The sequence below is a fragment of the Rissa tridactyla genome, chromosome 11 (genome assembly GCF_028500815.1).
Source record: "Rissa tridactyla isolate bRisTri1 chromosome 11, bRisTri1.patW.cur.20221130, whole genome shotgun sequence".
Lineage (NCBI taxonomy): Eukaryota > Metazoa > Chordata > Aves > Charadriiformes > Laridae > Rissa > Rissa tridactyla.
In genome coordinates, this window is record NC_071476.1 from 12,392,908 (window position 1) to 12,416,395 (window position 23,488).

At 56.9% G+C, this 23,488-nt stretch overlaps 1 protein-coding gene across 5 annotated transcripts in view; it reads left to right on the forward strand.

Annotated features, from left to right (window-relative positions):
* Positions 1-1,271: 1,271 nt before the first annotated feature.
* The window catches only part of ABLIM3 (actin binding LIM protein family member 3), a 56,622-nt gene continuing 34,405 nt past the window's right edge, over positions 1,272-23,488 (forward strand). For all 5 annotated transcript variants that reach the window (XR_008468903.1, XR_008468904.1, XR_008468905.1 and 2 more), the window contains exon 1: positions 1,272-1,689. Coding sequence is in view for 1 of the 5 variants with exons in the window: in XM_054217755.1 (XP_054073730.1) it covers positions 1,677-1,689 (13 nt within the window). In the remaining 4 variants the exon portion in view is untranslated. The remainder of the gene's footprint in view (positions 1,690-23,488) is intronic.

Sequence of the window (23,488 nt, forward strand, 5' to 3'; positions counted from 1 at the left end):
AGCCCCAGGAGCGGGAGGGATGCGGCGCCTGTCACGCCGCATGAAAAACCCCTTTCATTAGCGGTGAGATCGTAGCTCGCCTCTTTGCATCGCAGCGCAGCTTCTTGGGGGCTCTGCAGGCAGGGCGGGCACAGCCCCGTCTCCCCTCACAGCCTGCGAGCAGCTCCGCTGGGTATGGCTTTATTCTGACAGATAGCGTCTCACAAACAAAACAAGGAGCTAATGGCTTTGAAGCCCTTCCAGGAACCCTGACGTGCTGCCGGCTGCTTGCTGTTCGCGAGGGAAGGACCCCCTCTCCATCCTGCAGCAAGGCGCCGTGCAGACACCCACGGCCCCTTCCCTGCTCCCGGTGTGGGACAGACACCGAGGCTGCCTTGCGTGGGGTGGCAGGACAGCCGGGGGTGGCCAGTCTGGACAGCTGCTGGAGGGGAACCTTGGCAGTAGAGGAAATCTAGTTTTTCAGCATGAATTCTATCCTTCCCTGCCATGCCTCTGTCCTGGGAGAGCGCTTCTTTGCACGCTCAGCCACCACAGGGCCAAGGTGGAGAGTGAGCAGTGTGGGACTGGCAGCCGGTCCCACCCAGGGCTGGATGGGAGCAGCACCAGGAGGGGTGGGAGCCCCAGGGCAAGGAGGGACCAGCCTGGGGGCGCCGGGAGTCGCAGGCAGGGCAGCGAGTAGGTCACCAGGCAGGGATGAAGACAGGGCAGTGGGAAGGGCAGGACAGTGCAGCAGGCAGGGCCGGACTGGAGGCAGACTGCAGGCAGGGCGGCGGGCAGGGCTGGACCGCAGGCAGGGTGGCAGCCAGGGCTGCAGCAGGGTAGCGGGCAGGGTCAGATCACAGGCAGGGCTGCAGGCAGGGTGGCGGGCAGGGCAGCAGGCAAGGCAGCGGGCAGGGCAGCAGACGGGGTAGCAGGCAGGACTGCAGGCAGGGCAGCAGGCAGGGCCGGACCATGGGCAGGAGTGCAGGCAGGGGAGCGAGCAGGGCCAGATCACACGCAGGACTGCAGGCAGGGCGGCGGGTGGGCAAGACTGCGGGCAGGGGAGCGGGCAGGGGAGCGGGCAGGGCCGGACCGCTAGCAGGGCTGCAGGCAGGGGAGCGGGCAGGGCTGCGGGCAGGCGGTGCCCAGCAGATGGCGGCGGTGCCGAGGCGCCGCGCCCCGCAGCCGCCCCCCGGGCCCGCTCCGCCGTCCCCCGCGCTGCCCCCGCGCCGCCCCGCGCTGCCCCGCCCGGCGCGGCCGTCCGCGCGCTCATCCGCCGGGGCGGGGCGGGGCGGGCGCGGAGCGGCGCTGCGCGGCCCCCGCCGCGCCTCCGCACCCCGCTATAAGAGGAGCGGCCGCGGCCGCGCTCCGCAGTGCATGGCAGCGCCTCGCCCGGGACGCCGCCGTCCCGCCGGGACCCTCCCGGACCCTCCCCCGGGTGTGCCCGCCGTCGCCTCGCCCCCTCCCGGCCGCCGACAGCCTTGACCTTGCCGTCCGGCAGCCCGCGGGATCGGGGGCTGGGTCGCGGAGCTGCCTCGGGATGCGTTAGCCGGCGGATCGCGCTGGAATATTTCTCCTAGGAAGGAGAGAGGCGACCTCCTCCCACTGGCCGGGGAGGGGGGGCGGGAGAAAAAGAGGAATTAAAGAGCATCTTTGCCCGCTTTGTTGGATGAGAAGGACGGAGAAGGACCAGCAAGATGAGCACTAGCAGTAAGTATGGCTTTGCCCAGCCTTTGCTGTGGGGATGGGGCTGATATTTGACTGATTTGGCTGTGAGGAATTGGAAGGAAAATGTCACAACAGCGTTGACAAGGCTAACAGGATGGATTTTTTTAATTATTGTTTTCTTGCCTGCCTTTTGCTTTCTGACAGGGTCTGGCTTTGCTGGCCCTTCTTTCATGTGGGCTGAGCCATGGTGCTTATCTCCACTGAGTACTTCTTGGCTTGTGCTTCCTGGGTTTGGAGGACAGATCATGGACTAAAATGTCGATATGCAACATGGTGAGAGGGAGCCAGGAGCACTCTGACAGGCAGCAGGCTCACTTGCTGTTGCCACTGCCTGTGTATAAATGGACGGGGGGAACAGCCGATGAGGAGGAGCAGAGTGAGGAGAGACCCAGAAACCAGGGACCTGAGCAAAGCACAGGTGCAGTACAGAAAAACATGTACCTTCTGCAGCTGGGGATGTGGGTGTTTCTATTGTGTGTGTGAGAGAGACAGGGACAGAGGCACTCATGTGCTATGTATGAATTTCTAAAGAAGCAGAGCTTGGAAATGTGCTGCATGAGATGAGAACTGGCACCTGGTACTAGTCTGGTTACTTCTGGTTTTGTGTCCTTGTTGCAAAGTCTGGAAAGATTGATCAGGTTTGATCAAGCCACAATCAATTTCTTTTTCCTCACTGGTGTGATGTGCGAGAGAGCTTGCTAGTACAGCTTTGATGCATTCTTCTAAAAGCAGTGAGCCCCCAGCCAAAGGAGTCAATGCTGATGGCCACCTGAGGGTCTTCCTGCTGGGATAACCTGCCCAATGAAGGTGCCCTCCCTGCTGTGGGTCCCAGAGGCTATGTGAAGCGAGGAGGACTCCCCCAGGCAGAAAGCGGCAGAGCAATGACTTCTCCATTGCATTGGTGTGTTGAGGTTTCTCAATTCGAGGGCTTGGGGTGGTTCCCAAGCAAAACACTGTGAAAAATGCCTTGGCATGCTGCAAGGCAACAGAACAGGTGATTCCAGCTCTGTTGGGCTGTGTCAGAGGCAAGAAAACTTTCCAGATGCCCTCTGCATGAGCCACACCTGGGACAGGAGCTAGCCCCCCTCCCTGGGGAGCGGGGCTGGTGGTGCCCAGATAGGCGACAATAGGGACTGGTTCTTTCTGAGCCTGCTGGGTGCCTGATAACAAAGGGTCGTCTGCCTCTCTGGGTGACGAGCTCCGTTCTGGTTCGCAGGCTGGGATGGCACACGGTGCTCGCAGGGATCAGTGGCCACAGTGGGCAGGTGGGGCTGCTAAGCTCCCTCTAAGCCAATTTTGACAAAAGAGTGTTGGTTCCTTTTGGGATTCCTTTCCAGCTCTTAATATCCAGCTTGGCTGATGATAGTGATAAGGCGTGTTTATGGTGCTGGTGTGTTATAACTATCTGATGGTGCTGCAGAACTCCTTTACTGGGTCCTCCCCCACACAGAGAGGTGCCAGCAACCCAAACATGCCGCCTGCCTGTTGCTCTGGCATGACTTATGGGAGGAGGCCACCGGGCAGGTGGCAAGAGCAGGTCTGGGAGTCTCCTGGGAGGTGCTCCTCCCTCTGCCACTGCCTTGCTCTGTGACCTTGGGCACATCACTCAGCTGTGCCTCAGCTTCTGGATTTGCCAGCAGCAGGCTGCCACCTTGCCCAGTGCTTTGGTTGGCTTTGTGATCTTTGCCTAAATATTGCCATTACCTTTTTTGAAGTAGCCATGTGTTTTAGTAAAGGCTTGGGAACTTTGTGACAGCTGCTGATCACTTACAGATTACTTACGGTCCCTTTGGGACCACACCTGGTACAAGGGCTGTACAAACCCTGCAAGGCAGTGGGCTCTGCCCTGGTAGGCTTCCAGGCACTTTTTCGGAAACTGAGAGACTCAAAGTAGGGCTTGCCATACCCAAATGCAGCCTCGTGTCTGTTCTTAGCAATGGCATGATCCCCTCCTAGCTGGCTCTGTGAGCAAGGCGCAGGGTGTGGGGCTGCCTCCTCCGTCAGCGTCTTCTGTGGCTGGTGTGAATGTTGCCAAAGCCGCATCTCCCCTCTCGCTGCTGCCTCGCCCAGCTCTGCGCATCCCTACCCAGCCTGTATCTCTCAGGTCCGTGTGCCTGGGAGGCAAAAAAAAAAAAAGGAGGCCAGGAGCTTTGTGTCAGTGCCCTGTGTGCCATCTCTGTCTCACCCCACTGATGCTGCCTGGCAGTGACCTGCAATGGCTTTTGCAGCCCACAGCTAGTGGCCAGTGGCTCAGGGGAGCTTAGTGCCACTTGTCGGTCAGCCCTGCTTGCAGCTCTGCCTCCCAGGCATGGCCAATTCTGCTCCTCTCTGCATTGATTTTTTTTTTTGACTGTTTTTTTTTTTCTCCCCAGCCCCTGTAGTGACTGGGGCTCCAGCCAGCAGGCTCAGCTGTACTCTGGTCTTTCTCCTGGTGCGTGGGACCCTACCTGTGTAGATGTGAGGAGAGTGGGAGACACAGGTGGAGGAGGAGCAGAATGGATGATGAAGCCAGGTTGTGCATGGGGTGATGACCTACAGGTGTACCTGTGGCTGCAGGAACCAAAGTTTTTGAGGCTGGCAAAGCAATGAAATGGTGGCATTTTTTCCTCATCTGTGCATCTGATCTGTGAGTTACCATGCTCCTTTCCATTTTAATTGGTGCCTTTTGATAATGCTTCTATCCTGTCCAAAGCTGATGCAAGGCAGGAAACTTGGGGCTGTGGGCCACGGCTGGCCTCAGGCCATGCTGTTGTGCAAAACTATTGTCAAGGCCTCAGGGGAGCTCTGCGCAGGATTTGCGGGGCTGTGCAGGTGCATCTCTGAACACGCTTCGTGGCCAGCACACAGGAGTCTCGCCTGCCCTTGCTCAGGGGACAGGGGTTTGCTTTTCCACAAGTCCTGGGGTTGGTGGCCCCATGTCGCCTCCTGTTCCATGATGCAGGGAAGGCAAAGCCATATGGAAATCTTGCTTTAAGGGGAAGAGGAAAAGGCCCTTGATCTTGGGTGTAAACTTGTATCCTGGGGCTGCAGAGCAGATCAGGTGGCCCTGAGGGTGCAAGGGTTGTGCTGGCTGGGCAGGCAGCCTCCTCCCGGGCTCACCAGGTGTACAGCGAGCGTTTGGAGGGCACAGTGTTGATATTTACATTAGCTAAGCTATTTATACCTCCCACTCCGGTTAGCACTGCTAATTGGTTGCAAATAGATTCATATATTCATAAACAGGTCTATCAGTGCTGTGCTGCACTTTCACTGAAGCTGGATCCTGTAGTACAAACCCTTGGCCAAGAGAACATCCCTTGAAATGACTCCCTTAAGTCCCCTAGGTTTTGGCTTCAACTTCTCCCTGAGAAACTGGCCCGGTGCAGGGAGGCTGATGTGGCCAACGTTTGGCCAATGTGGCTGAATTGGCACTCACTGAAAGGCAAAGGGCTGAAGCTGTCAGCTGCCCCAGGGATTTAAGACTCTCTGAAATGTGTGAGTAACACCTGCTGCTGCTTTGAAGGTAGCCACCAGGTTTGGGTGCCACAGGTCCATGTGGTGAGTATGGCTTGTGAGGAGGGGTCACCCTTGTGGGACCCGTGGGGGATGGCATTTATACATCATTCCTCCTGGCCCAGCTCTGTTGGGGTGGGAGAGGGTCTGCTGGGAGTCTTCACACTGGTGCCCCTTGTTGTTATGGGCCACCCTGGTGTGAGCAAAGATGCTCACAACTCCTGGAGGAGGTTAAACCCCGGTGAACTCCTGGGTTGAATCTGGTTTGACTGGATCGGGGTTGCAATGGGTAATTGAAACTGGTTTGCAAACTAAACATCCTCTAGACACCCCTCTGTCTCCAGTGTGCATCCTGAAGATGGAAACCAGGATCTGTCCCCATGCCAAGTTAACTTGGAGTGGGGGGAACCGGTGCCCTCTTATCCCCTGTGCTCTTCCCTTTGCTGAGGTGATGGCCTCTCGCAGCATGGAGAGCTCTTGCAGAGGGTTTGGTATGTGTGGTGGAAAGCTTCCCCACACTATCCCAACCCCTGGCACCTCTTAAATTCCTGCTCAGAGGCTCCACTAGGCTCAGAAATCTGGGAAAGGAGACATGAGGGAAGACTGGCCAGCTAAGCATTTGGGCAGGAAGGCTTAACAGCTACTCACCAAGGCAGTGTCTTTGCTTAGTTATTTTTGTCTTTCTGAAATCATGCTGCCTGTTACGTGGTGATCCACTAAGCATAATTACGCAGTAATCTCTAGGTGCATGTGGTTACAAGGTGTTTACCAGCAAACTCTATTAAGTCCCTGTGTAATTAAAAAGGAATCACATGGTGCTGCACATCTCTGGGAGCTCCAGCTCTGCCCTGTAGAGCTCCTCAGGCAGGGTGATTCACTGGGTCTCCCCACCCAGTGGGACAGGACCTGCTGAGGAGGACATGGTGTTGCTGCTGTGTTCAGAAGTGCAGTGAACCCAGAGGGATCAGCCCGTGGGTACGATGAGGTGTTAGTGTCTTCTCTGTGAAGAGACTCTTAGTTTTTGCAGGAGTGGCACCAGGCCTGGGGTGTAATGGTAGAGATGAACTTTTTCAGTCGTAGGACTCATGGTTCCTGGTCAACGCTGGTTCCTGTTTCATCTTTGCAATGCTGGAGGTGGCCACAGGCATGTAGTGAATGGGGGACAAGCATAGCTCCAGTGAGGGAGGACCCGGCAGAGTTGAGATGCTGCCTAGTCCCTGGGTACTTGGTGAGATGGACTCTGGCTCCGGATAAGCCCTTGTGCTTCTCATCCCTGGTTGCCCTGAAGAGCTGCTGGACAGGTTCTTCACATGCAACAGGGAAAGAGGCAGGTCTCCAAGCAGAGCTCTTCCTTCTTGGTCAGGTTATCATGGAGGAGTTTTGTAGAAGGGGAGAGCTTTCAGGAAGGCTGAAATAGATTCAAAGTTCAAGGCACATGTGGGACAGAGAAGGAGGAATGTAAATGCAGGACAGAGTCTTGCAAGAGATGAAAAGCTACCTTCCTAGTATGTTTTCTCCAAAACCAGCCATGAACATTACCTGGCGTCCATGCTTCTCCAAGGAAGGCTCTAGCACTGAGTTTGCAAACTGGGGCACCAAGGGTAGCTCCAGGTTCTCCACCCACATCTTGGTCCTTTCAATTAACACCCGAGCCTGAGTTTGCTGCCATAAACAACCTGATACAAATTGTCCCCGCTGTTCTCCTGGGCAGCCTAGCAGAGGGACAAACATCATTGCATTCACTTCGGTGCCAGAAAATTCAAAGTCCAGGCAACTCCTCTCTGTCCTCAGGCTGGTGGATGGACTCTGTCCTCTCCCCAAGCTTCGTTCGGGCTCTCCTGCAAACCATCTTTCTTGGCAGCTTGCCCTTTGAAGAGCAGAAGCCATGGAAAGTGGCCCTGCAGGCCAATAAAGTGCATGCTATAAAGTCAATTGAAGCAATTGAATTATTTCAAGGGCCTGCCATGCCCTTATAAAATAAATAGCAAGTTTTCTAATGACAAGGTGACGATTGGTTTAGCCAGATAACTGTATTTGTGATGCCAGCAGGCTGGACTAATGGCAGACTGTCCTGTTATCAGCAAGGAGTTGGTGTGGTGCTGCCTTTGCTTGCTGCGAAGAATTGAAGGCAAACCCACCAAGATCCTGCCAGACCCTGCAGTCCTATCACGATGGTACCATAATGAAGTGGTTGGAACATCTAATTAGATATTTTTAGACTAAATACATCAGCGTGCCTCAGTTGTGAGCACTGCCGCAGCCCCGGAAAACATCCTGGGAGTAGACTGGTGATGGCAAGGACTCAGGCGGAGAGTGATGGGGGAAGGAGTGGGCTTTGCAGGATGAAAGGGGACTAGGAGTGACCACAGTAGCCGTAGGGAATGCAGTGCCCAAGTCCAGATGTTTCAGGCCCAGGAAGTTTACTTGTGAGCAGCTCAGGACAAGCACGGCAGGGTGACTGGCAACCTGCAGCAGAGAAGGTGGGTTTTGCTTGGAGGACTCCCAGGCTGTCCCAAGTCCTCCTGTGCCCAGCCTTTCTGCTCTCCGAGTCCGTAGGCTTGGTAAATCGCTGGGGAGGTAGAAGAGCTTGAGTGCACTGGTGCACATCCCTGATGGACATGCCGTGCTTTCTAGAAAAGGGCTGTCTGAAGCTTAACAGTACCAGCCTGATCTAGCGTGGCAGCAAACTGGGGCACACAGTTCTCATATTTGATGGTGGCTCAGGTGTTTGGTAGGCATAGTTTATACTTCAGTTCGGGTGTAGTTTGCTGAATGCTGCATCAGTATCAGCCGTAAGCCCTGGGCTGGGAATTGATGTGCCTTCTCTTCTGCCTGGCGCGGAGAGCTGAAAGAAAAAGGAGCTGATAACTCTGTTTTCTTTATGCAGCCTGTCTGACCTTCCTTTCTTCTTACCCTTTTCACCCTGGCAGAGTCCTTCCCTGAGCCCCAGGCATCACTTGTTTTTCTGTTCGTGGACATCTTACTCCATTTCCATTTTGAATCATTTTTGTCTCCGAGACCTGGACAACTGGGAAAGTCCCTGGGGGGAAGGTTTCTCTAAGGAACAGGACAGTGTGAGAGGGGAGCATGTGCTTGAGGGTTTGTAGCCATCCTGTTGGCTTCTGTGTTCTTCCTTGGCAACAAGCGGCACACTTTGGAGAGCACCACACTGCTGTGGGGCAAGAAAGGCTGTGTTGGTGCAACACCAGCCCCAGAGCCTTTCCTCAGCTCAACTTGAGTCTGTTGCAATCTGAATTTAAGTTTCAGGGTTGACCTGTTCTCACAGTAATGAGCTACATGACTGTTTTGCAGATACATGCAGCCAGGCTGCAGTCTGCAGCTGGACAAGAGAAGCGTAACCTAGACCAGGATGCGAAGCGCGAGCTCCCAGAGGGCATGTGCCAGGTTCCGCAGTACAGCACCCCTCACAGACACGCTTGTAGCATCTCGCTGATGAAAGCACGTTGCAAGGCCCTGCGTGTTCTTCCCAGCATTTGTGTTTTGTACTAGCTGACCCTGAAGATCTTGCTGCTTTTCTCCTAGCATCCATCCCCCTGCTAGCCCTGGGCACCCCTTTGCCCAGAGGCGTGCTGGAGAGGACTGCCTGGCCCAGGGGCTCTTGCTTGTGATGGGAGCTATTTTTAAAGCAGCTGGGGACCGGGCGGGCTGTTTCCTGGCTCCACAGCACTTGCTGGGACATGTCGGGCGCCGTGGAGGGGATCTCCCAGTCGCAGCTGCTCCCCAGCTTGGATTGTCAGTGGAAGCAGGGAGGGTCCTGGCAGGCTGGCTGGCCCAGGGCAGCTGTGTTTCACCCCCCAGTCAAGGACGTTTCTGTGATAAAAGCTTCAGAAGAGATGGAGGGAATGAACCTGTGTGTGAAACCCACTTCTGTTGCATATCAGGTGCTGCAACACATCCAAGTCCCAGGGCTGTGTGAGGGGAGTGTCTGCCTCCCCCCAGGACCCCCTCCCCAAATGAAGGGGATTCCTTGTCTTGGCCGCAAGGGCAGGGCTGGACTGGGTCTTGTCTGGCTGTTGGGTTACTGCCCTGCCCGTCTCCTCCTGCACTGAATCCTGGAGTGCTCTTCCTGGGTAGAATAACCCCTGTCTGGCTTGGCCACAATGGTGGGTGGCTGCGGTGGTGAGTGACTTTCTCACCTGGCTGGTGTGGCTGCAAGGTCTGCATCCACTAGGATGCCTCTGCGTGAGTATACGAGCGAACAGGTCTCTGGCCTGCCAGGAGGGACCTATGGCAGGTCCCCATTGTTTGTGCTTGCCCTGTGCACTGGGGATCGACAGTCAGGTGCTGAGTACAGCAAAGGCATGGAAAGGCTCTCCTTGCCTGTCCCAAAGAAATGGGGGCTGGGGCAGGCAGAGGTCTCAGAACCCCTTTGGAGCTGGTGCAGACCCCATTTGGTCTCAGCACCCAGCTCAAATGCAGCCCACATGGGGCAGCTGCCTGCACAGGGCCATGGGAGCGAGGTCTGGGCAGGCAGCGTGTTGTGCAGCTTGGTACCGGCTTCTCCTGCCGTCCGAGCAGGCAGCTCTGCTCCGGATTTTCCCTCTCTCTGCTTGCATCGCAGCAATCCTCAGAGTGTGATAGAGTACAGGCTTCCCCCAGCTCTCCTCTGCGCTCGCACAGCCTCTCGCCTGCGCTCAGATCACAGCACGGCGCTGGTCCCCGCAAACACCTCCCTCCCTGCCAGGCGCTGGGGGCGTCCCTCCCCATCACACCCCTCCGCCTCGGCACCTTCTGCATCACCTCCTGGTCCTCAGAGGATGAAGAAGGTGGAGCAAGGTAAGATGAGCTCCCACTAACCTCCTACACGCTATAAATAGCCGCGTCACCGAGGCATCCTCCGAGAGTGATGTGACCGAGTTCGGGCTCCTGGGGACCTGCTGCCTCCGCCGCAGGCACACCCAGCGCTTGGTCATTGGAGCTGATGGAAGAGGGCTCCTGCCGGTGACACGGAGCGTGTCATCGCATTAGCGCGCGGCAGGACACCTCTCAGGTTATGCACAGCCTAATCCTGCCTGGCAGCCACCGAGGCTGGCGTCCCGCGGCTGGGTCAGCGTGCCCGCACCTCGCTGGCAGCAGCCGCCAGACAGCTTGCAGCAGCCAGCCTTCCCCCTGCAGCAGAGACTTAGCAACCTGCCTTCAGCTCTTGCCAAGCTCTGCCGGGGCACAGGTGGCATGGATGGGCCAGGGTGAGGGGGTGTCTTTGGTAGTATGTGCATCGGGTCTCTGGCCAGCCTTCTGGGAGGGAAGGGGAAGGCAGCTCTTCTGTAGGGAATAACTAGACTGGGGAGAGAGAAGTGGTTTTCATGGTGTTGGTGGAGTGCCTGTGTGGTCCCTGAATGCTCCTTTGCTCCCTCCCTCCATCCAGGCTGGGCTGTAGCTGATCAGGAAACCTTGGTCCTTCCCATTTATCCAGGCTGTTGCCAGAGGGGTCCAGTTCTTGGCGCAGGCTGTGCCTTTGGGAAGGGGTTTTGCTGGCAGCACCAAAATATCCCCCACCTCCTGACTCGCTTAGATCACCTCTTGACCAGCCTGGGAACCAGGCAGTACAGCAGCTTGCATACGCATGGGCATACAAGGAGAAACGCAGCCATCTTCTCAGCAAGGAAGCCCTCCTTCATCTGGCAGCAGATGCTAAGGCACGAAGCTGGATGATCCCCAGCTCAGAGCCTTTTATTCAGTGAGCAAAACCATCCCTCCATACACCCACAGAAGCTACTTGAGAGGACTTCTGCTGTTGGCACCACCACCTGGCCCAGCCACCCCCTTGAGCGAGGTGTGGGTTGGACCCGATCCTTCCCCTTTGGGATGGGAGGTGTCTGGTGGTGTTGCCCTGGGTGAGCTGCCCAGGGACCCAGCCTGGATGTTCTCTCCTCCCCTGCTCTTGAAAAAAGAAGAGTCACTGCCCGCATGGTGAATTATGTGGTGATGACGGCTCGTGATGGGTTACATACAAAATCCCTCGCATCCCTGAGGATGCTACCAGTTGAAAGCTTTTATGGCATTTTAAAAATAGCCACAGAGGGGGAGAGAATGAGAAGATGGATAGGTAGGTGGATCCCTAATAAGGAGAGAAGAGGAAATAGCTAGAGAGGGAATGGAAAGACTTTAGTGAACGGCATGTGAGTGATTACTGAGGGAGGGAGGGGGTGGTGTGGTCATACTGAGCTGCATGCCCAGCGGGAGCGGGAAACCCTATAAAAAGCCTGGCTGTGAGATATGCTCCTTGCACGTGCCAGGGAGAGGGATGGGGTGAGCATCAGCTCGGGCTGTCTCCTGCAGACACTCACTGCGCTCTACAAGTAGCTGTTAAAAATAATCCGCAGCTCCTGGATGACTTGGCCTGGGCTGGCGGCCGCTGCTCTTCCGTGTTTCCCCAGACAACTCCAGGCTCATCTGTGCTCCATTCCCTGCCTCGAGGCTCAGGCTAACGGCCTTGCCTGGGAGCTGATGGATGAGGTTGGTCCTGGCCCTGGCTTTCCCCAGGGTGGCCTTTCCCACCTGGGCTGTGCTCCGGGAAGGATGCTGAGAGCTGCCTCTCTGCTCTGTCTTCTGGCTTTCCGCTGCCTGGCAGCTTGCGGCACCCGGAGGCGAGATGCGGTGGGCCTGGGGCTGTGGCAGAGCTGTGGTGGCTGGGTGAGCGTGCAGTGCCCTGTACCGGGCTGGACCAGCGGTGCCAGAGCCGCTGGCAGGAGGTCCCTTCAGCAGGACAGCCCTGCTCTGCTTTGTGTCACTGCCGGCGCGGCATCTCCCCGGCCCTGGGAAGCATCTCGAGGCCCGTCCCTGTGCTTGTGGCAGCTCTCCCCATCACTCAGGGAAGATTACAAGGAGTGTCTCCAAGAAATGCTAATTGCTTTGGCTTGCGCTTGGTACAGCAGAGCCACTGGGCATGCAGAGCTCTTAGTCAGCTTAGAGAGCTGCCAGATCCTTCCTCTCCTTCGCCTGGAGAGCCAGTGGAGGTCTGCTGTGGCGGTTGCTGATCCCCACATCCCTGGGCCCCAGCTGGGCTGTGGGCTTACACCCAAGCTAGCCCAGACCTGCAGTCCCAAATACCTGGTGGTGTGAGGCACGCTGTGCTCTCATCAGGGTGTTGCAGCCTTAGGGTGCAGCACCCCAAGCTCAGCCCCCAGCAGGCACAGCGCAGTCAGATGCGCCCCTTGTGCCGGAGGAAGGGTGGCTGGAGAGAGAACAGGAGTTTCCCATCCTGGGGGATGAGGATGGAGCTCGTGCTGCAGCAGAAGCCGTCGGCACTGCTCTGCCGTCTGTCCTCCCAGACCCCTCAGCTGCCACTGCCCGCCCCTGCTCTGCCACTGGCAATTAAAGCTCTGTGCAGCCGGGCTCGTTTGGTGCAGGCTGCTGGGAAGCGTTCCTTGGCTTTTCCCCCGCTCAAACTGCAGGGAAAAAACACTGCTAACAAGACTCCTCTGTCAAACTTGCCAGCCTGTCATGTCCAGGCCATCTCCCTCTCCCTTTTGCTTGCTTTCTTGCCTTTTTTTTTTCCTCCTTCCTCATCAGCTAGGCGAATACCCAGGGAAGCAGAGGCTGGTGATGGGTCAGCCCTGCCTGGCTCTGGGCTGGGGGATGGCGACTTTGGAGAGTGTGTGCTGCGTGGTCCTCTTGCACAGGGTTGCCACTCATCTGTGCACTGATCTCACTGTAATTCTCAGCCCACAGCTTTTCTTAGCGCGGTAGCACAGGAGGTGAAATCCAAGCCCACCCACGCTCTGAGGTCTCTACCTCCTTTGCCAAAGCCCAGGGCAGCCCCTGCCCTGGGGAGGGTGACAAGGTGCCTCCTGCCATGCCTGGCTTCTGCTGACTCTGAGGAGCTTCTCACCTGGTCTGGAATAACTTCTGGAGGAGCAGCGGGTGGTTCTGAGCCAGCAGCACAGACCGTGCTGGCGAGTGCCCCGTACCCTCCCTGGGCAGGGGGTACCCCCAGACCCTGCTCCCGCCTCGCCTCCCTGTGCCGGGATGCCGCGAGAGCATCCCGTGGGCGCGTGGCAGAGCGGGGGCTTGCCAGGAGAGGTCATCTGCGGCTGCCCCAGCCCTCGCTCCCTGCTTGGCTGGTCAGGTGGCATAAAGGGTCCGGTTTGGGAAATAATTCTGCTCCTTGGCAGGCAGTTTTTGGCTCATTTAAGCCAGAAGCATGCACAACAAAGCACATGTTCATTTTCCCCCGTTGAAAGGGGACTTGTTCCCTGGAAAGTGCCAGCTCTGCTGGGCCTGTTGATTGCCTGTTAATTGTCGCTAATGAGGAGCTGGGAAACGTGGCTTCCAGAGGCTGTTGGGGACAGACTGTCGCTTCGGCTCGGGACAGACATCTCAGCGGGGAAGGGAGCTGTGACCTCGGCGCGGGCGAGCTGAGCTGCATGAATGGGTTTGTTACTGGAGAATGCCCCAATTCCTGTGCCTACGGCATGGGGTGGCAGCGCTTAGCCCTGACTCTGGAGCAGGGAGCGTGGAGGGTTAAGAGGATCTCTGGTGCTTACTGTACACAGATGGATTTATTTACGTATATATAGCAGGGAGGTGGGATGGGGAGGGCTAAACCCACCCTGTCCAGGAGGATGGGTTAAATCTCCCATGTTGGGAGCACAGGGCTTGCCGGGCAGCAGGAGCCGATGCCAGCGCTTGGCCGTTTGCCTTCAGCCTGACGCTTGAAGGCTGTCTTTCCCCCGGCCCTGATGAAAGGCACCAAAGGCTTTTAGCAGGAGACAGCCACGTCTGCCTGCCTGCCGCTTCCCGCACTGGCAGCCCCCCCCCTCCTTTTGAAGTCGGGTTTCTGGGCGTATGCAGGAGCTGGGGAGAGCAGGAGTGAGGGAAGGAGGAGGGGAGAGGATTACGTCTGTGCCAAAACCCCCTCATATGCTCATGGGGGTTTATTGTTCTAGATGTGGTGTGCCTCCCACTGTCCCCAGCCAGGTTTGTCCTTGCCCAGCGCTGAGCACTGCTTGGCACCTCTTGGCCCCATTGCTGGGGCACCCCATGTCCTACCAGTGGAGGCTCAGGATGTGGCTGGGGGGGAAATCTAAGCCCCTTTTGAGAGTGTTGTGTTGTGTGAGCACCGATACAGAGGTGTGGGTCTACCTGCTGAGACAGCCTCACTCCTCTCCCACAGCAGCAGCTTCCCGGGTGCCCATCACCTGCTGCCCTGCTCCAGCTGCTCCTGTAGCATCTGCGCTAATTACTTCAGTGGTTTCTCTCATCTTCTCTCTGCTAAAATGGCTGAGCTGTTTCACCCAGTGCTTTTCCTAGGAGTTTTCTCAGTTTTTCTTCCATTCTTGCCAGGCTTTTGTATACAGCTGGCCCCACTGATGGCCTCCCGCTCCCCAGGTCCCTGCTCTCGTCCCCGCGATGGGTGTGCTGAGGCACCACCCTGGCACTTGCTGTCTGCTTGCAAGAGGCTGTTTCTGTGTTCACTGCTCAGCTATCGCGAGGGCAGCTGAGCACAGGGGGAGCTTCCCTTTGGGATTTGTTATTTCATTAGAATAAACAGCCAAGTGGGATGTTATTTTCCATTCCAGCTGAGAGAGGTTGTAGCTGCTGCTTTTTGACCCAAACCCTGATGTCTGTTTTTTAACCGTCTGCCTTCAATGAAGCGGGCTGGAGAGGTGAGAGCGGAGCGTGCTTTAGTGGTGGACATAGCTTGTGTTCCTGCAGTGCAAGGACTTAGGTCAATGTTTGTGGTTACATCTCTGCCTCCTGTTCTGACCTTGGGTTAGGGGTTCAGGTGAGCCCCAAGCCACGTGACAAAGTGTACCTTGTCCCTTGTTGTCTCGAGGCTCCTTTTATAACCAGACGTGGAGATGGCCCACTGTTGTGGGGTTGGGACTGGCTATTGCTCCAAAGGGTCCTGTGTTCCACTTGTGAGTCTTGGTGGTCTGGCCTCTGAAATGCCTTCTTGGGGGCTCAGGGGACATGGGCAGCCCTGCTTTGCTTGGAAAGCAGCGGGACAAACAGCTGGGCTGAGAAATGGACCTGGACCCCAGAACTGAGGTGCAGTGGGGAGTGGGAGCATGGGCAGCCCTGAGCCAGCGTGCTGTGTGTGATGTGCTGTGAGCCAAAGGCTGGGCCCATCCATCTGTGCTCGGGGAAGAAGGGAGGTGCTGAATAACCTGGCCCCAGACAACCGTCTGTCCATCACCTTAAGGGTTTCTTCAGTTAGGGGTTTGAGAGCTGCCTCGGGGCTCCTTGCAGCCTCTAGCAGGGTGCTGCCCGCCCGCGCTGCAGCGAGATGTCCCGCAGCACAGCCTCGGGCTGCCAGCCTGGGAACCGCCAGGGGCATATGCCAGGGAGCCTTTGCTGGGACAGTTGCAATGTGGCTGACGGATAACATCTCGACAGTGCACTCAGCATACACCCTGGGTTGTCTTGCTGAAGGTCGTCCCAAGGTGAGATGCCCAGAGGCCGCTCTCCTGCTCTTCCTTTTCCACAGTGCTGGTGCTTTCCCACCCCATCTGTCCCTCCCTCCTTCCTGCCGCAGCCTGCACTCCATGACTTTAGGGTGTATCCCTTTCCTTCCTTCTTGCCTTCTCACCCTTTCTTCTCTCTTTCGTTTTCCTCTCTTTCTCTCCCGTCAGCTTTGTTAGCCCTGGCTGTGTACCGGGGTTGCCATGGTGACTGCCAGAGCATCTCTGCATCCCGGAGCAGTGGTCCTGCGTCTGCCCTGGCCGTGGGGAGTGGCAGGGCACCCTCCTGCCCCTCGGAGGGACCAGGTGCCCCCTCCTCCCAGGGATGGAGTTCTCTAGGGACATCCCTGAGACACATCCTGGTGTCTGGGGAGAGGTCAGGGCATGGGGTGGCCCTCGCCAGCTCAGGGTGCACCTTGTGCAGGGGACTGGGGGAGGCAGTGGCAGGGCTGGCTGTGTAGCACAGCTTTACTTGCCTCTTGCTGCCAGAACTGTTAATCTTCAATAAATATGTTTTTAATGAGCAAGCGCTACTTAAGGAAAATAGAGGAGCTGCTGCAGCCCAGGCAGTCCCTTCAGGTTTAATGGGGCACCGTCACGTGCCAGCAGAGAGGAATATACAACTACATAAATACAGAGCTGCAGCCCATTGCAGGACATGTGCACCTTTCCTCTTGCTCTTGGGAATAAGATTCCTTTTCCCACCCTAGGATACATGCTGGGTGTTTTTTATGCAAGTGACTGCAGTGACTTTTTCTTGCCTTGGCCAGGCTCAGGGCGCCAGGGCGCAACCCTACCCATGTCTTTGGGCAAAGCGTCATCTGGATCCTAGATCTAGGCTTTGCCCGTGACGTGTGGAGGACTAAGGCTGGCGGCAGGGATGTGGATGCGTCCCCTGGCCATGGCCTGGTGTTGGAGGACACAAGTGGAGTTGTGGTTTGGAGGCAGAGCGCGGCTTGTGGCTTTCTGGTGCTGCTTTGCAGACAACAATATATCTTTTCAGTATTTGTCAGAGCTTCTGTGCCCCTTTCATGAGATAATTAGGATGACGTGTTATTAGCTGATTACTGGGGAAACATATATTTACTGAGGATTTATTCTGGAAACAACGTTAATCTCCTGTATAGTTGCTAAACCCCCATAAATAATCTGATTTTGATAATCAATTGCTATTGCAACCCCCCCATAAATCTTAATTAAATGCACATTTAATTCACATAAAGTTGCCAAATTTGCTTGTACGTTTCTGTCCTGCTGTTTGCCTCCGGCAGATGTCTGTGTATGTGCAAGCTCATGTCTGTTTATCAGACAGCTCGAAACCAGAATACGGTTTGCCAAGGCGGAGCAGTTACAGTAACAGCAATGCTCCTCTCCCGTGGTCCTGCATGGAGAACCCAGCACATCCCGGCTTCCCGCTGCCGGAGCTGCTCAAACACAAGTGCTTTGCTAACATCACTGTGCACAGCCCTTCCCTGGCCCTTCTCCTTGTGCTGGGGTTTGCAGTGAGGGCAGTAGGACCGTCCGTAGGAGGCTGTGCACCTGGAGCATCCCGGGCTTGCCCAAGGATGTGGGTGTGCTTGGGGAGAGGCAGGGAGGAGATGCAGTTGCCGAAACCCGTGTGGAGGCTTCCAACAGCACTAGCCTGGTAGGGAAACCGAGGTCTTGTTGGGCTTGGTTGGGTCCTGACAACCCTCAGGCCATCCTTAGTGCTGGCGGATGGGTAAGAGGGGGACGAAACAAGGATGCGCTGCTGGGAGGAGGCAGCTGGCCCTGGACTAGTAGGACGTGGTGCTGCCGGCTTCCTTTGGAGCTGGAGGGAGATTCCAGGCATCAGCGGGGCTCTGTTTGTTGTTGAGGCTGCATCGATTTATTTTATCGTGTTGTTTTTGCACATAGTATACAGCCAGCTGCAGTGGTGCAGACCCCGGAGAGGGCGAAGAGCTCTTGGGGCTTGTTCTGTCAGAGCTGCGGAGGGGCTGGTGACGTGGGTCGCTGCTGGGGAACGTGGCAGGAGTGCAGCAAACCTCCCGCTGCCTTTCATGGTTTAGGGGTTCAGCTCTGGCAGCTGCAGGGTCTGATGCTCTCGGAGCGCAGCCTCCCCATCCCTGCTGCCTCCGACGGGGTGCCAGGAGCGTCAGCTTGGGCTGTGACGATTTCGGTGATGGGGACTGCACTAGGGGATCCATAAAAGAAATGATGAAGCTGCTCAAATTGCTGGGAAGACATCTACTAAGACCTCCTCCTGAGCCTGGCTGGAGCCCAGCCTGCTAATTATGGTGGTAGGGGAAATACACAAACATACAGATGGCAAGAAGAACAAAAACTGCTGTCTTTTAATATTGAAAGCTCCGTTTCCGGCCAACTGAAACCGACACATGGCAGAAGCTAAATGCTAACACCTTTGAGCGAGACCCGGGTGCCTCGCCAGCCTGCACGGGAGCTCTGGGAGCCCTTGCAGAGGCCAGAGGAGGATCTGCCTCTCTGGGGACAGCGGGATGGACCCGAGCCTGCAGCAGCCACCGGTGGAGGGGTGGCGAGGCCAGGCTGTGGTGGTGGCTGGCCGTGCATGCCTGTGTGAGTGCACACTTACATGCGTTAGGAGACAGCCATGGGCAGGGTCTGCAGCTGCAGGCTGCCAGGAGCCCCATGCTGGCTCTGCGCTGGGGTGGCTTGTGACCCCTCCAGCCTGCTCTGTCCTGGGGAGTCCTTAGTGCATCCCTGCATTGCAGGGAGGGATTTTCCTCCCTCTGAACCCACCTTTCGCCTCTGCTAGGTGGACTGGGGCAGTGGCTCGGAGAGAGGCCTCAGATGCTGCTATCGGGCACTTGTCACCGCTGTTGGCCAGCCCCTCATCGCTGAGCTCGGGGGTGCTGCTGGTAGGGGAGCATCCCCTCTGGCGTAGCTTTCTGCTGGCCCTTGCAGTGCCAAGGGGCTGTGCTCTTCATAGCTTGTGAAAGATGCTCTGTCCCGTGGGGTTTTTAACCTAACCACAGGCACTAAGGATGGTGTGGGAGAGATGGACATTGGGCAGCAAGGGGCTGGTGAGATAGTGGGTTTTTTTGTGGCTTTTCTTTTTTTCTAGCGCTGTTGTGAGGTGCCTGTGGGTCGCTGCGCCTGTCTGATGCCTTGTGCCGTCCTGCAGTGCTTGTGGTGCCTGAAGCCTGTTGGTGGCCATGGGGGTCTCCCTGGCACGGTGCTGTCCCCCGCTGCACCCCACTACCTTCACAGCCCTGGTGCCTTCTGCACTCCCCTCTCCACCACCCATATGCGTGGCCAGGTGTCTCAAATAAGCTCCATGGGGGGTGGGTACAATCTTTTTATGACCACTTAAAGGCTCCATTTGCTGCCTCTAACAGAATTAGAGCGGGGATCACAGTAGATTAAGAAAAGCAGTAAACACCCTCTGCGCTGCACGGCTCCTGGCTGACGGGACCCCGCTGGGACCAGGGGGGCTGCGGCTCTGCTAAGCCCCTCTCGGAAAGAGGGTTTGCACTGTTTTTTTGGGACGGTCTGTATTAATTGGCTGCAGGTGTATGTTTTGTCGCTTCTGACCCCATGGTTTGCAGGCAGTGTGATGGTTTAGCAGGTCTCCAAGGGGATGTGGCAGTGCCCTTCGTGCTGCAGCCTGGGCTGTGTGTCCCCCCCCACGTTCCAGGGGCCCAGCTGATGAGATCCCACTTGTTTCAGAAAACACCTTCCCGGGATATAAGAGTGGATAGAGGAATTTGGAGCCTGCCAGGGAAGATCCTGATGGTGTTTTGCTGCCGGCCCTGAGCTGTAATTCATCCCCTGGAATGGGACTGGTTTGGGGGGCGGCTGGTCTTGAACCTCTGAGCACGCACTGATGGCATTGAGATTGCTCTGAAACATACACCCCTTCCATGCATCCTATTTATGGGGAGATTGTCCCCTCTGTGACGCCAGGGCTCGCTTTGCCAGCTGTCACCTCCAGTCCAAATTCCCATTTCATCGCATTAATATCTATACAGTGTTTCTGGATAGAGATTTGATTTCAGTTCCCTCCCTGGAGTAGAAGGAGTTAAAAATAGCAAATCCAACACCCCTCATTCCCTGGCTATGACGCAGTCTCCCAGGTTGGAGTTACAATGCCAGCGTGAATATGGTTTAAAATAAAACAAGTGAATGTACTGCACTCTGCAGAATAGGAGAACAAGCTCCAGCCTGGAGAAATGAGATGGAGGAGTCTCTGGTCTAACCCCCGCCTGCAGAAAGCAAGAATTTCTCTTCCTTGCGGTGCTTGTATTGGCCTGATAAATGATGCTATGCACAGAGAGATTAGTGGAGTAATACAGGAGGTATGCAGCCCATCAGGGAATCAACTGATCGCAGAACAAACCGGGAAGAAATTAGCTCAGTGCGTGATGGTTTGGGGCTGTCTGTCTAGAGCATCACGTGCGGACCACCGTGCCGAGCATGGGCTGGATGCGAAGCGGTGATCGGGGCAGAGAGGTGCTGCACCCAGCAGCACCATGGTCCCTGGGAAATAGCAGGGCGCAGACGCGCGGGCTGGCCGGGCGCATCCTCTCCCAGGAGCGGGTACCAGACTAGGCAAGCAACAGTCTGCTGCAAGGTGGCGGGTTGCCAGCCTGGCTCTATCTCGTCTAACGGGGCTGTTCTCTCTGATCTGGTACAGAAAATCCTAAATCCCCACATTTTTCACTCTCAGACACTGCCCTAGTTTAAAAATGCTGGCTCCTGGCTTGCTTTGTAATATTTTAAATATAGCATCTTTTATGTTTTTGATGTATGCACCATATGTTTTGAAAACTGCAACAGAATCCACTGGGCTTGTGGGTGGAGGTTAAAGGGAAAAAGCATTTCCATACGGGAAGCCACAAATACAAAACACAGCAGCAAACAGAAAACCCCTCCATGCATCAGCCAGAAACGAGCTCCGTTCTGTCCTGGCTGTCTCTGGCGCGTTCGCGTGCGTGTGAGGAACCAGCCTGAATGTTTCCATTGTGTCAGCTCCTGTCCTGGACACCCTGGCACTGACTCCACAGCCCTCTCCGAGGCCCAGCGGGAGATGCCACCATGTCGGGGACCATCTGACAGCTCCTTTCCCTTCCTCAGAAAGCCCCTTTACTGCGTTCTGGGTTGTTTTTTGTTTTTTGTTTTTTTTTTTTCTTGTTTGGCTGGGATGGATCCCTCCTGCTAAAGCTCGTCCAGGCTCCTGCATCCCTGGCTGGCAGTGGTGGGTGGGCTTTGGCATCAGAGGAGAGAGTCCCCCTGGGCTCACTGCACTCCCGTGCGGCACAGACTGCCTCCCAGCCTTGAACACAGCCTCTATTTACCAGGAAATTTGGTCTCAGCAAAATGACGAGCTAACAATTTTCATCTTTTGGCCGGGACCTCAAGTTCAGTCACTTCTACCCACGCACATCTGGCACCCCTTAGCTTCAGGACCCAAGGGCATCCTCCTGCATGGACGTCCCAAACCTGTCCAGCCCGGTTAGAGCAGAGAATAGCATGGTGTGGGCTGGGTCCAGCCCCCCGCCGAGGCGTGCTCCTCCTGCCTTCTCACTGTCTGAGGCTGCTGGGTGAGCTGTTTGGCTGGCTGTAGCTCACCCACTTGTCACGCCTCGTGAATGAAATCCGGGGGAGGAGAAGGACTCTGACCGGCGCCTGGCTGCCGAGAGGGCTGCCTCCCCCGAGACCACCCTGCCAGCTCCCCTCCCTGGCCAGCATCAGCCCCGGTGGCCAAGGGCAGCGGTGGGGAGGAAGAGGAGGAGGCTGGTGGGGGCTCTGTGGCCAGTAGGTGGCCTGAAGCTCCTGCCACCTCCCTGCTGGGGGTGGCAGCTCTGGTTTGGCCCTGCACCCAGAGGGTGGGTGGGATGGAGTGGCCGTATGTACTGAGGGAGGGGGATATCATGGGATGGGCACGGTGGAGAAGGGGACATGGGGAAGGCTTTTGTATTTGCTTTTGCTCTGCAGCATCCCATGACACTGGAGGTTTGGGGCTGTGACTTTGCGTCACCCCGTGAGGCACGTGTACCCTGGGGTCGGCAGGGTCCAGACACAGAGGGTGAGCTGCTGCCAAGGATTTGGCTGCACAGTGTCCTCCAGAGAATGTGGCCTGAGGTGGTCCTCCTGCACCTGGGATCCACAGAGGGCCACCAAGAGCAGCCACGTGTCTCCATGACCACTCGGGTGGGTTTGTGCTTGCCCAGATCCCTGTCCCCGCACCCCAGCCCTGCTTTGGGACCCCGGCAGAGCTGTGGCTGTGAACGTGCGATGTGTTTCTGTGCAGGATGCACTCATCTGCCTCACGCCCCCTCACTCATACACAATTTATTTGTATCTAGAGCAGCTTGGGCAAGATTTTTTTTAAGCTGAACCAGATGTAAGGATGAAATCCCATCTTCAGCCTCTCGGCGGGGATCCCTCCTGGCCCGCCTCAAATAAACCTTTCCACAGCCCAAAAAGCTGATCTCAGAGAGTGGTGCACATTTGCTGGGGAGGCGGCGGCCGGTGGGAGAGATGACAAATGCCGGCAGCGGGAGCAGCCCCGGCGCTGTGCCCCGGCTGCACGCGGCAGGCAGGGGATGGGATGCTGCAGAGATGTGCGCGGGGGCGAGAGGGCAGGGGCATGTTTGTCAGCTCTCACTGTGTCCCTGGCCAGATTGTTGTTGGTTTCGTACGTAAAAGGGTGGGTTTTGGGCAGCGCTGCAGGAGCCGAGTCTCGCCTCTCCTGGCAGGTGCCGCAAGGGCTGTGGAGCCGGAGGGCTGTGACCCCCCGGTTAAGGGCTGGGATGCGCAGCACGAGGCTGGGGGCGCTCAGCAGCTCTCCGCTGGCTACCACATCTCTATGTCACCCCGGGCTTCGCTCCTGCTGCTTATTGCTTCATCAGACCTCCTAAATTGCAGCTGACCCTCTGAATCTAGAGGCAATCCCCCAAGAGGGACCTGTTCTGGTTTTCTGGGCCTGGATCCAGCGTCTCAGCAGCCTCCCGGGTGAAGGGCTGATGTGCGTGCGTGCAGACATCTGCTCGGGGCGTCTGAGTGCGTGTGCCCTCGTGGTGGTGGGACACCTCTGTCATCTGCTGGGGCGAGGGGCAGAGAGAAGAGCTGTGGGTAGCACATGTGCTCAGGATTCGGCCCCTGGGGAAGCCTGTTTGCTGTCTGCATCCTCCATCTCTCCTTCAGCTCGCACACAACGTGCTTCTCGCCCCTCTCCCCCATGGCTTCACTGCTCCATTTTTTCTTGAAAGCAAAGCAAATCGATAGTTGCCCACGATCGCGGACGGCTCAACGCGGCTCCCTGGCCCTGCATCAGCTTGTGCCAGGTAGCCCGGTGTGCTCCTGGCTCGGTGGCGGTCCCTGCACAGCTTGGCCAGCTCCTGGACCGCAGATGGCACTTGAGCTCCTGATTTGCACTTGGGTGCTTTGGGGTGCCTGTATGAAGCCCTTCGGAGCCCTGCATGTCCCATGAGGAGTGGTTTGTGGCACCCAAAGCCACCAGGCTCTCAAGCTTGGGGTGAAAGTGCCTTGTGCAGGGGCCTCAGTGTGGCTGTGGGGAGCCCATTGGAACTGAGATCTGGTCCAGCCGTGTTGCAGTGATGGCCCACGGCCCTGAAGACTTGCTCATGGGGCCAGAGCAGCTGTGATCTGGCCCCCTCCACCCCTGCTGCACCTCATACCTGTGCAAGCCAGGGTGCTTTCCTGGCCAGGCTGCTTTTGCAGGCGGTGGGAGACCCAGCAGAGCTGGCAGCACAGACCACCTCGTAGCCATCTGGAGATGGAGATGTGTATCCCATGTTTTGGGGGAAGCATCTCACTTCCCAGCACTGCTGGTCCCAAGTTGCCAGTGGGGGCTTCATACCACTGCAGTGGATCTGGGT